Source organism: Canis lupus, chromosome 17, assembly GCF_003254725.2.
Source record: "Canis lupus dingo isolate Sandy chromosome 17, ASM325472v2, whole genome shotgun sequence".
Taxonomy (NCBI): domain Eukaryota; kingdom Metazoa; phylum Chordata; class Mammalia; order Carnivora; family Canidae; genus Canis; species Canis lupus.
Window position 1 is genome coordinate 47,764,989 of NC_064259.1, and position 12,371 is coordinate 47,777,359.

At 36.9% G+C, this 12,371-nt stretch overlaps 1 protein-coding gene across 4 annotated transcripts in view; it reads left to right on the forward strand.

The window, feature by feature from the left end:
- GCFC2 (GC-rich sequence DNA-binding factor 2) overlaps positions 1 to 7,041 on the forward strand; it is a 47,905-nt gene extending 40,864 nt beyond the window's left edge. For all 4 annotated transcript variants that reach the window (XM_025453727.3, XM_025453728.3, XM_025453729.3 and 1 more), the window contains 3 exons: positions 858 to 1,004; positions 4,462 to 4,586; positions 5,382 to 7,041. In XM_025453727.3, coding sequence (XP_025309512.1) covers positions 858 to 1,004; positions 4,462 to 4,586; positions 5,382 to 5,499 — 390 coding nt within the window. In that variant the 3' untranslated portion in view covers positions 5,500 to 7,041. The remainder of the gene's footprint in view (positions 1 to 857; positions 1,005 to 4,461; positions 4,587 to 5,381) is intronic.
- The last annotated feature ends 5,330 nt before the right edge of the window (positions 7,042 to 12,371 follow it).

Consider the following 12,371-nt stretch of genomic DNA (forward strand, 5'->3'; position numbering starts at 1 on the left):
AGTCTTCAGAGAAGCTTTAGAATTATGAAACTTAGAGCAGTCATAAGAGGGTGGCATCATGGAAACTAAGCAAAGGATTTTTAAGAGTGAAGACAAGGTATTAAATGCCACCCAAGAGAATTAGGAGAAAGACTGAAAATGTTTACTGGATTTGACAATTAATAGGTTATGAGTGACCTCCGTAGGCATATTATTTAATAGTGTGAATCCATATTTATTATGTGGATGAGTCAGGGAAAAGACTTTCCAGGAAGAGAGAGCTCAACAATGACACAAAGTGTGGAAAAGCATTTCATGTTAGAGTAATAAATATAGTACTGGGAAGAAAATGGAAAACACCATAAAATTCACAGAAAGATATGGATTGAGAGGAAGGAAGGCAACCAATATTAATTTTATTGGAATTTCTTATGAGGGTTTTAAATTTTACATATCAGAGCAGTGAGGTGGTCAGGTTTGATGGTTTCTCAGGATCACACATTAGTAACAGTGGCATTGGCTTTTAACAGTATTCCTTCATGAATCCCTGTGTCCTGGTGGTCTTGTACCCAATGGCCCCAGACTCTGGGAGTGTGAGTTGAGGAGGAAGATTATTGATCTGGAAAGGCTCCAGTGAAGTTATTTGAGATGGGTTTTAGGTAATAGTCCTAAAAAAAATAGGATGAACAAATACATGAAGTTTGAAAAGAATTAGGTATTTATTCAGAAATGTTTTCTATTGATTGTAAAATTGATATTTTTACCAGTGCTACTGGAGTTTAAAATAGTTTGACAAACATTTTATGCTTGTTGGAGACTACTGCAGTTTTCCTTTAGAGAAACAGTACATACTCACTTGATACTTTATTTTATTTTAGCTCTTCCGCAATATTCTTCTTTGGAATGGACTCCTCCCTGATGCCACCTTGCAAGAACTAGGTCTAGGGAAGCTACTAAACCGTTACCTTATTATAGCTCTACTTAATGCCATACCTGGGCCAGATGTTGTTAAAAAGTGCAACCAGGTAACTGTGAAGATTCTAATTTTATCATTTTTAAAAATTCAATTAAAATCTTTTGTGGGGTGCCTGGCTGGCTTAGAAGAGTATGTGACTTTTGATCTCAGGGTCATGAGTTTGAGCTCACCTTTGGGTGTAGAGATCGCCTTAAAAAAAGTTTAAAATCTATTTTATAACAGAATAATTAAAATTGTGAAAAAAAATAAATAAATAAAAAATAAAAAAAATAAAATTGTGGTACTCACATAATAACAAATCAATCTCATAGACTAGAAACTCAAAATCAACCAACCTCTCACTATTTAAGAATTAGTATACTGGTTTGAATTGTCACCAGCAGGGAAAAGAAAAATTATTTAATAAATGGTGCCAGGCCAACTGGTTAATTCTTTACAAAATGAATTTTAAATCCTCAACTTTGACTAAATACCAGCATAAATTTCAGATGAAATAAAGTATAAAAATGAAACTGTAAAATATTGTACTAAGAAGACAAACTTAATCTGTTTGTAAGGGAGTCCTTTTGAACTTAAAAGCAAAAGAAAAAATGAACAACTGTAAGCGATTTGATGAAAGTATAAAACTTCAGTAAATGAAAAAAAACATTTAAAAGGTATCAAGAGGGGGAGCCCAGGTGGCTCAGTGGTTTAGTGCTGCCTTCAGCCCAGGGTGTGATCTTGGAGACCTGGGATTGAGTCCTGCATCAGGCTCCCTGAATGGAGCCTGCTTCTCCCTCTGCCTGTGTCTCTGCCTTTCTCTCTCTCTCTCTCTCTCTCTCTCTCTCTCATGAATAAATAAATAAAATCTTTTAAATAAATATTAAAAAGTATCAAGATTATTTGATCATTGTTAAAACTGGAAGATAGGTCCTTTGGGGTTACCATACGTATTCCTTCTGTTGGTGTGAAATTTTCTATAATGAAACGTTTAAAAGGAAGGGAGTTGAAAAAAGTTATAAGCCATAACAAAGACTAATGTCCACACTTTTAAAAAGCTCTTTAAAATTAGAAAACAATTCAGATATTCCAATTAAAAATGGACAAAAGACAGGAAATTCACAAAAAAAAGTAAAAATAATTTCTAAACATGTGGAAATGATTAACAAGTACTAATAATCAGAGAAATGCAAAATAATTAAGGATATTATTTTACCTATTATGCTGACCAGGTATTGGGGTTTTTGGGGTTTTTGTTTGTTTTTGTTGTTGTTGTTTTGCTGTTATTTTCTTATTCCTTGTATTGTCCTAAGCATGAGAAAACGACAGCACATTTCAGGGCCACTTAGAATGGGTGGTACAGGGGTTCTGAGAAACAGTCTGTGCTGGTGGAATGAGGGATAGAATTCTGGAGACTTCTGGCATGATGGCTTCAAAACCTTTAAGGTTCATACCCCTCTGACTTAGGGTAAACGCTTTGAAGTAAGATTGCTAAGATAAATCAGAGATGCACATGTAGATTTGTTAAAGAAAAAAATTGAGATCTAACTGGCTTTATTAAGGATCTGTGAATCAGGCAGTATTCCATATCAAGTAGAGAGAGGCTCTCAGGAGCTGTACAAAATGTAAGGTTTTCGTAAGAAAGCAGGTGGGGAAAGAAAGCTATTAGCAAAAGAACATGATTATTTCAGGCCAGGACGTGGTCTTTTTGGGGAGAGGACAGGGATATGGGTTTTATCATGCAGATGACCTCACTAGTGCCTATCCAGAAATCTGGGGATTGACTGTTAAAAAGTAACATTTCTGGGATGAGTTGAAACTGCAGTTAAGTCTTAGGTTTGCTGTTGTAAGAAGTAAATGACTCCATTTGGGGCATGTTTCTTTATCAGAATTTAAGTACAAAGAATATTCTTATAGCATTATTTATAATAGAAATGGAAACAACCTGAATATCCAAAAACATTGCCTATTCATCAGATAAAAGTCATAGTTAAGAATATGGAAAAAAAGTTTATAAATATAAAAACAACATGAAACATTAGATAGCAATTCCTAACCCACCAGATATTTTGGGCTATGATTTTTTTCATCATATAGTTTTAAAATACATTATCTCCCCAAAACTGAATTCATTGTCCATGCTATGTATTTCAGGTTCAGTTTAGTCCCCTTTGACCATGGGTCTACTATCAGAAGTAGGGAAGATGCAGGACATTCTCTCCACAGCTTATGGCTAGAAAACCTTGCCAAGGGGGCAGTTGAGTGACAGGTGGTTGAGTGGCCCACTCTTGATTTGACTCCGGTCATGATCTCAGGGTCTTGAGATGGAGCCCTAAGTTGGGGTTCTTTCCCTCTGCATCCCACTCCCTCCCCACCCTCACTCACACACATGCTCACTCATTCTCAAATGAATCTTATTTAAAAAAAAAAAAAGGTAGATAAAACCGTGCCAGGACAGTGTGGCTTTAAGTCCTCTGATCATTTATGGGGAAACTAGGTAGTTCTGTGAAAATTTTATTGAGATTGTGATGCAAACCAAGAGAAAAGCATGTGCAAATAACTTTAAATTTCAGTCCAGTCAGGGCTGGTTTTTAAACCCTAAAGAAGAGATAAGTATTTCTCCCCTAGGCAGTGTGTCTACATTTTTTCTGGATAATTGAAAAAGGTGATTAAATAGGATAAGTCTTTTTCCTCAACTGTGTTTTCAAAATAGTACTTTCCAGAACTTTCATTTAATATTTTTATAATGTATATGTGGTGTATTTTGCCCAGCTTTTTACTTTTATAGATAATGATCTTGACCTTACCAATTATAGCATAATCTGTCCAAAACTTTCATTGACTATGATCTCAGGTTTTTATTTCCTCCCATTCTCTTTTATTCTTCCTTCTGCTATGAAGAAGGTTTTGTGTTCTTAGGTTTTTTTACTTAAAACATTTTTTTATTTTTACCAAAACTTTCCCCAAAATCATGTATTTCCTTTAGCATAATGGTAAGTGTTGGTGTTTTCCCCATAAAAGAAAAATTGAATGCAACTAACTCTGTATGCTTCCATGAACATTTAAAGCAATATATTAACAAAAAAAAATCCATGACTTTTTTATTCTATGTATCTTACAATCACCTACTTGATTCCTTATGTAGATCATATGCTAGGTCACCCAATTTCTTAGTATGAAATAATACAAATGCATGTATTTTATATTTATGTTGACTATAAATGTTTTGTGTTTAAGCATTTCTGGTGTTTAGTTTTACATTATGTTTGTACAGATTTAATAGCTTGGGAATAGAGAGTATAGAAAGTATTACAAATACCCCTAGAGAGTAGTCATAAAGAATAGTCTATTTTAAGCTGTTGGCATTAAAATACAATTCTCTAAGAAGTATAAACTCTGACAAAGAAAAATTCTCAAAATGTATTCAACCGTAAACTGTAAAGATTAAATGAAATGATTGATGTTATTAGCAAAAGACATTAGATAACTGTCATTAATAAAAACTGACCATGTGTTTTAATTAACAGATAGCAGCATCATTACCAGAAAAATGGTTCCAAAACTCTGCCATGAGAACATCTATTCCTCAGCTAGGAAACTTCATCCAGTTTTTGTTACAGTCTGCACATAAATTATCTAGAAGTGAATTCAGGTAATTTTGCATATTTATATCTCCATAAGAATAATTCAAGGATTCTGTTTTACACTCCGCAATTTTTAGAAAGATTTGTACTTTTATTCTAATTTTAAAAGTCTGTGGAGACTACCACTATAGAATTTATAGATATTTTCATGTGCAACCTTTGGAATCACTATTTTATACTTATACCTCATGCCTAATAGTTCAAATTTTAAATGTAAATGTCTTCCAAAATAAGCATTTCCAGAAAACTATCACACAGGGGAATTTAGGAAACTATAAATAAAAAACCTCTTAATAAGTGTATTGTTCATTTTCCTGACCATTTTAAAATCTCAGCAGTTAAGAACGGATCTGCAGGCTATTTACCCAGCAATAGCTAGATCTGTTTTGGATATTTCACTAATAGCATTAAATGTTTAGTAAAGTGGTGTTTTGATAAACCACTTTCTCCAAAATGAAATTTTAAAAAAAATTTTTAAAAAGCCCAGATAATAAATAAATAAATAGCCCAGATACATAGCATTTCTGTAGGTAAATATTCCCACTGAGGCTCCCACCAGAGTAGCCCATACGAGCTGATAGCCCCACACCATAACTCAGTTTTCTGATAGATTTAACTGCTTTTTATAGTCATTTGTGTTAAAATTTGCTACCATACATCCACTAATCTACATTTAAACCCTGTATGGAAAAGGTAACATTTGAATATTTTATGCTACTGTAGATATTGGCTTAAAATTTTTGTTTCAGATTAATGACTAATGATTCACTATGCTCTCCTAAACATTTTCCTTTATTTTTCAGAGATGAAGTCAAAGAAATAATTTCTATTCTGGTGAAAATAAAAGCTTTGAATCAAGCAGAATCCTTCATAGAAGAATATCACCTAGACCATCTGAAATCAATAATTGAAGAAGTTTGAACAAGCTGTAGGAAAGTACTAACATGAGATTTTAATATAATCAAACTTGCCTCCTTTGGGGATGAGGTGGAGCCAGACCCCATCCCTCCATTCCTTTTACTTTCTGGTATCATGAAAGGCTGCCCCCCTGTGGTGCTTGCAGGAATTAAGCACACAGGAGCACTTAAGTTTGTTTAACCTATTCCCTTGGATTCTTTTGACTTCTAATTTATGAAGTTGGGAAACCTTGCTATTTGGACTTTGGTGAGTGTTCTGTACTGAACCATAAAAACATATGTATGTTCTCTTCATTTTAACTATTTCTTTTTACAAATAGGTTAAAATGGAAATTTTAACTGGAATTATTTGCTAAGTATTAACTGAGACATTTTAAGGTTTTTGATAACTATCGATTGTCAAATTGTCCTTCAGAAATCTGTACCAATGTATTGTGCCAACACAAGTGTAACAGAGGGCAGTGAACCCCACGCCCCCAGCATAGGCATTATCTTTTTTTTAACTCCTCGCAAATTTAGTAGATATAAAACATTTAATTTTTCATTTTGGCTATTAGAGAGTGAATACTTGTTTTTTGTCCATTTATAATTTTTTTTAAAAATCATCCATCTTATGGATTTGTCAGAACTTTATATTTTAAAGATACTGATGTTTTTGCCTGTCCTATATTATAGTTTCTTCACTGATATATTTTTTCACTGATATTTTTATTTTAATTTTATGTATGAAGTGTGCTAAGGAAGTACTTGTAGGTAGTAACTCTTTTGTTAGGGTTTTGTCATTGGTGGTAGGCTTAGACAAGAAACAAACTTTCTGATAATGAAAAGAAATTGAAAAAATTACTGGGTAGCCCCGGTGGTGCAGCGGTTTAGCACTGCCTACAGCCCGGGTGTGATCCTGGAGACCCGGGATCAAGTCCCACGTTGGGCTCCCTGCATGGAGCCTGCTTCTCCCTCTGCCTGTGTCACTGCCTCTTTCTCTCTCTCTCTCTCTGTCATTCATGAATAAATAAGTAAAATCTTAAAAAAAAAAAAAATTACTAAAACTCTCATTTAGAAATCTTTTCTTAAATATATTTGTTAAATAACTCAAGGGCAACCCTGAATATGTATTTTATAAATTATTGCCCCAAAGATAACCAGGAAAAATTTGATTATATAGGATTTGAGTATGTGGCTTCTGCAGCGTGTGGCTTCTGCCATTATCACCTCTAGTTTTGAAGCTGTGCATATTTTAACATATTGTTATGTTATTTCTACTGCAATGAAGATTTTTGTGATTCACTGTATGAACAGTTTTCTTTTAGTACGCAAATTAGGAATAGGAATAGAATGTCTTCTAGAAAATTCAAACCATTACTGAAAGACAATTAGCATTCCTGCACAATTAACTGTCCCAAAGGAACTGCTGATTTCATTTTAATTTTATCCTTTCAGATCTTTTCTCTACTTACACGTGTATGTTAACATAAATGACAGATCTTTATTGCGTATATGAAATTTCTAATTTTTATTAATAAAATTATATTTGGAAATTTCCCTAAAACTTTTGCATTTTTAATTAAAGATGTGTTGAGGGGGTTCCCTTGCATTTTTAACTTGGGCAGAGAGATTGATCTTTTGATAGAATGGAAAGTATTAGAACTGCTTTCAAAACTATAAATTAGGGGATCCCTGGGTGGCTCAGCAGGTTAGCGCCTGCCTTTGGCCCAGGGCGCGATCCTGGAGTCCTGGGATCAAGTCCCACATCGGGCTCCCTGCATAGAGCCTGCTTCTCCCTCCTCCTGTGTCTCTGCCTTTCTCTCTCTCTCTCTCTCTCTCTCTCTCTCATAAATAAATAAATCTGTAAAAAAAAACTATAAATTAATTTAAACTCCCAGTTTATTTTTTTTTAAGATTTTATTTATTTTTTATTTATTTATTTATTTTTAATTTATTTTTTATTGGTGTTCAATTTACTAACATACAGAATAACCCCCAGTGCCCGTCACCCATTCACTCCCACCCCCCGCCCTCCTCCCCTTCTACCACCCCTAGTTCGTTTCCCAGAGTTAGGAGTCTTTACGTTCTGTCTCCCTTTCTGATATTTCCCACACATTTCTTCCCCCTTCCCTTATATTCCCTTTCACTATTATTTATATTCCCCAAATGAATGAGAACATATAATGTTTGTCCTTCTCCGACTGGCTTACTTCACTCAGCATAATACCCTTATTCATGACCAACACAGAGAGAGAGGCAGAGACACAGGGCCACCGCCGGGCCATTGAGGCTGCCCAAACTCCCAGTAGTTTAAATTGCACTAATACTTGGTTTCATTATTCTTGGAGTTTGAACCTCAAGATTTTTATCCATCATATACTCTAACTGAGAATACTCAAAAAACATTTGTGAAACCTGCTTTTAATTTAATCCCCAGTGCAGATTTTTTCTTTTTTCCTGTGACCATGGGATGGATGTGAAGGCAGGCAACACTAGCAAGAACAAAACTGAGATAGCAGTTCTTCTCCCAGCTCAGTTCTCTCCTGGGATTTTTCAGCTTTTTGTTCACATAATGTGAAGTTTTTACAGAATCAGATGACTTTTTTAAGACTTACTCATTATGGCTGTTAGGAACCCAAAAAGGGCCATAAAAAAAAACACCTCAAAACAATTGAATTCTGCATTTTTTAGGCCTGTAACAAAATATTTATGTAGATGGCTCCCCAAAATACCATACAAAACCTGAAAAAGACATTTTAAGAAAATAACAGACCAATATCCCTCATGAACATAGGAATAAAAGTCCTTCAAATATTGGCAAACTGAACCTAGTAGTATATAAAAAGGATGATAATTCATCTTGACCAAATAGGTTTTATTCCAAGAGGGCAAGGTTTATCAGCTTTCATTCACTTATGAACAGAGTAAAAGAGGAAAGCCTATGATCATCTCAATGATTATGGGAAATGCATTGGACAAAATTCAACATCCTCTCATAATACAAACCCTGGAAGTAAAAAACTCCTCAGTCTGATAAAGGGCATCTGCAAAAGAACATCTGTGCCTAACATCATACTTCATGGTGAAATACTAAACCATGGATGTCTGCTCTCACCATTTCTGTACAACATTGCCCCATAGGTCACAGCTATACAGTCAAGAAGAAAGCATAAACATTGATACACAAGAGTTTAGAACAGTCATTCACAAGTGATATGACCGTTTCCATAGAAAACCTTATGCAGGGATCCCTGGGTGGCGCAGCGGTTTGGCGCCTGCCTTTGGCCCAGGGCGCGATCCTGGAGACCCGGGATCGAATCCCACGTCAGGCTCCCGGTGCATGGAGCCTGCTTCTCCCTCTGCCTGTGTCTCTGCCTCTCTCTCTCTCTCTCTGTGACTATCATAAATAAATTTAAAAAAAAAAAAAAAAAAAGAAAGAAAACCTTATGCAATCTGCAAAAAATCAACCGGAACTAATAAATGAATTTATTAGCAAGATCTTAGAAAAATCAAAGCCCAGGGCATGGATTGGAAACAAATTAACAAATTTTAGAAACCATAGCATTCCAGTAGCAGCAAAAAACATCAAATACTTAGGAATAAATTTATAGAAAGATACGCAAGACGTCTTCTTGGCACTAAAGGGCAACACATTGCTGAGACGATGTTTTTAAAACTTGAGAGACCTAGGGCAACCCTGGTGGCGCGGCGGATTAGCGCTGCCTGCAGCCTCGGGTGTGATCCTGAAGACCCGGGATCGAGTCCCACGTCAGGCTTCCTGTAGGAGGCCTGCTTCTCCCTCTGCCTGTCTCTCTGCCCCTCTCTTTCTGTGTCTCTCATGAATAAGTAAATAAAATCTTTAAAAGATAATAATAAATGTAAAACCCACACACAAAAAGCATGTATGAGGGTAGCCTGGATGGCTCAGCGATTTAGTGCCACCTTTGGCCCAGGGTGTGATCCTGGAGACCTGGGTTCGAGTCCCACGTCAGGCTCCCTGCATGGTGCCTGCTTCTCCCTCTGCTTGTGTCTCTGCCTCTGTCTGTCTCTGTCTCTCATGAATAAATATTTTTAAAAAACCATGTATGAAAATATCTTTGATCTTTGAGTAGGCAAAGATTTCTTGGGTTGGACACAGCACAAGAAAAAAAAAAGGACAATCTGAACTTCATCAAAATTCAAAATTTAGGGGTGCTTGGGTAGTTCAGTCAAGTGTTTGCCTTCGGTTCACGTCATGGTCCTGGGGTCCTGGGATTGAGCCCCGCGTCAAGGAGTCTGCTTTTCCCTCTCCCTCTGCTCCTCCCCCTGCTTGTGCTTTCTCTCAAATAAGTAAAATCTTGAGAAGGTATGAATACATACCTTATGATTCAATGTATAACAAATATAAGAAGAGACGTAATTAAAATGATGGAGGAATGAAAATAGAATTTTCTGGTAGTGATGGAAATGCTCTAACTTGATTGCATGATGGGTACCAGAGTACATTCAGTTTTTAACTCACTGAATGGAAAACCTAAGATCTATGTATTTTACTGATAGTTACAGTGATACCAATTTTTTAAAATATAGGTCAGACAAGTAAGTGTCTGAAATAGTGAATGATCTCAGTTATCAATGAGTACCACTGAAGACCTTACTAATTGCTCTTCATGATACTTTCAAAGGTCATTAGTGGATGTTAACTGAGGAAAACAGGGATATCAGAAGTTTTGTTTTTAACAATCGTACTCCATTAGACAAGTGGGTTTTAAGCCGTTTTCTACCCAAACAAACCTAACCTAACAAATTCCCATCAAGAATTAGTACCCTAGAACCACTGTCCTGAAGGATTTCATGTTAGGGATTCAGCGTGATCTAACCAGAAACGCCCCAGAAAGATTCCATAAGAGAATCAAAGACTATTTATGTTGACAATATTCTCTTAAATAGACAAGTCTCATGGAGTTAGTCTAGAGCAGTGTGAATTAATGTCAATGAAGATTTTAAAGGCTTTTTTTTTATTTATGATAGAGAGAGAGAGAGAGAGAGGCAGAGACACAGGCAGAGGCAGAAGCAGGCTCCATGCACCGGGAGCCCGACGTGGGATTCGATCCCGGGTCTCCAGGATCGCGCCCTGGGCCAAAGGCTGGCGCCAAACTGCTGCGCCACCCAGGGATCCCCGATTTTATAGGCTTTTTATTAAATGTCCAAAGAGGATTAAGGTTGACTATTCAATTCAGTATTTTCCTATAGATGGTATTGAGACAGAATTAAGTAACTACAGACCCACAGTTCCCAAATTGAGCTGAGATGCCCTGGGCCCTGGTGTAACTCCGAGGACACTGCGGGAGATTTTTAATCTTCAAGGGGGCAGTACTCGACACCAGTCACAAACCACTGGAGCTTCCAGCTCAAGGTTATTCGGGGTCAACATTAGATCATGTTACATTACTTTAGAAGACAGTATGTGTTTGTGTAGCTGACTTATCAGAGGTTGTTCTTGTTAAAAGCAAATGGAAACCAGCCTTGAAAATTCTCTGAGCCGGCAAAACTGGTTTCATCTTACAAGCGAAAATTAATTTCGCTTGTTTTGCAAAAGTGCCATGACCTGAGCCATTTTTTGTTTACACCTCTGGAAGTCATAAGCCAAACTTAAACTGTTTCCCAAGGTTGATATGAGATCACCACTGACCAATTCACTATCATTTAAGAAGATTCTAATGTAACCAATGACTGTGAAGAATAAAGTCACTGCTTTATATATAGAAACTTTTTATAACAACATGTAACTGATGGGTGCCTGGCTGCTCAGTTGAAGAGTGTGTGATTCTTGATCTTGGGATCGTGAGTTCGAGTCCCACATTGGCTGTACACATTACCACATTACTGAAACAAACTTTAAAAATAACAGCACACACCTGAGCTTCATTCCATGTCTTGGCTTAAGTGCTCCCAGTTCACAAACTGTATTTACCTACTGGGAGTCCTACCCACTCTTAGCTTACGGGAAAAGCCAGGTCAGAACACATGGAAGTTGCATATTCCAGCTGTGTTTGAGCAGAGAGTACAGCAGACAGAACTGATCATTCTCAGAGCAAAGCCAGTGGCACCATTCAACCAGAGAACTTGGGGTGCAAGTTGGCTTGAATCAAGACCACAGCCTACTTGTCCAAACTGAAAACTAATTCCCCTGCTCCACCCAGGCAGAGAAGCTAATTTAAAACACCACTGAGTGTGGCTCCTGGCCCCTCCTGACCAGGAAGCCTGACTAGAAACACTTGAGAGGACGCTTAGAGCAGGTGTTCCTGCTTTGGGCAGGGAGCTAGATCATAGGCCCTATCACTGCTGAGTAGCTTCTGGCTGCATCTTAGTAGATGAACTAACCAGGAACACCTGGGAGGCTGCTTGGAGCTAGATCTCCTACTCCACCCCGCAGGGAAGCAGTTAATAGCCCTTCCCACTGCTGAGTGTAGCTCCTGAATCCCGCCCCACCAGGTCTGGACATCCAGATCCATGAAGACCAAAAGACCCCAACCAAATAGGTTCAATCTGAATAAAGCTACATTGAGACACATTATAAACTGTCAAAAGTCAAAAGCCATATATGGCAAGTCAACATCTAACAAAGTCAATGGTAAAAGGTTGAAAGCTTTCCCTCTAAGATTAGGAACAAGACAAGTGTGCCCGTTCTCACAACTCCTATTTAACATGGTACTGGAAGTCCTAGCCAGAGCAATCAGGTAAGAAAAAGAAATAAAGGCATCAGGATTGGGAAAGAAGCAGCAAAATTGACTTTATTTGCAAATGACATGACTTTATATGTATAAAATCCTAAAGTCTCCCCCCAAAACCTGTTAAATCTAACCAATGAATTCAGTGAAGTTGCAGGAAACAAAATTAACATATAAAAATCAG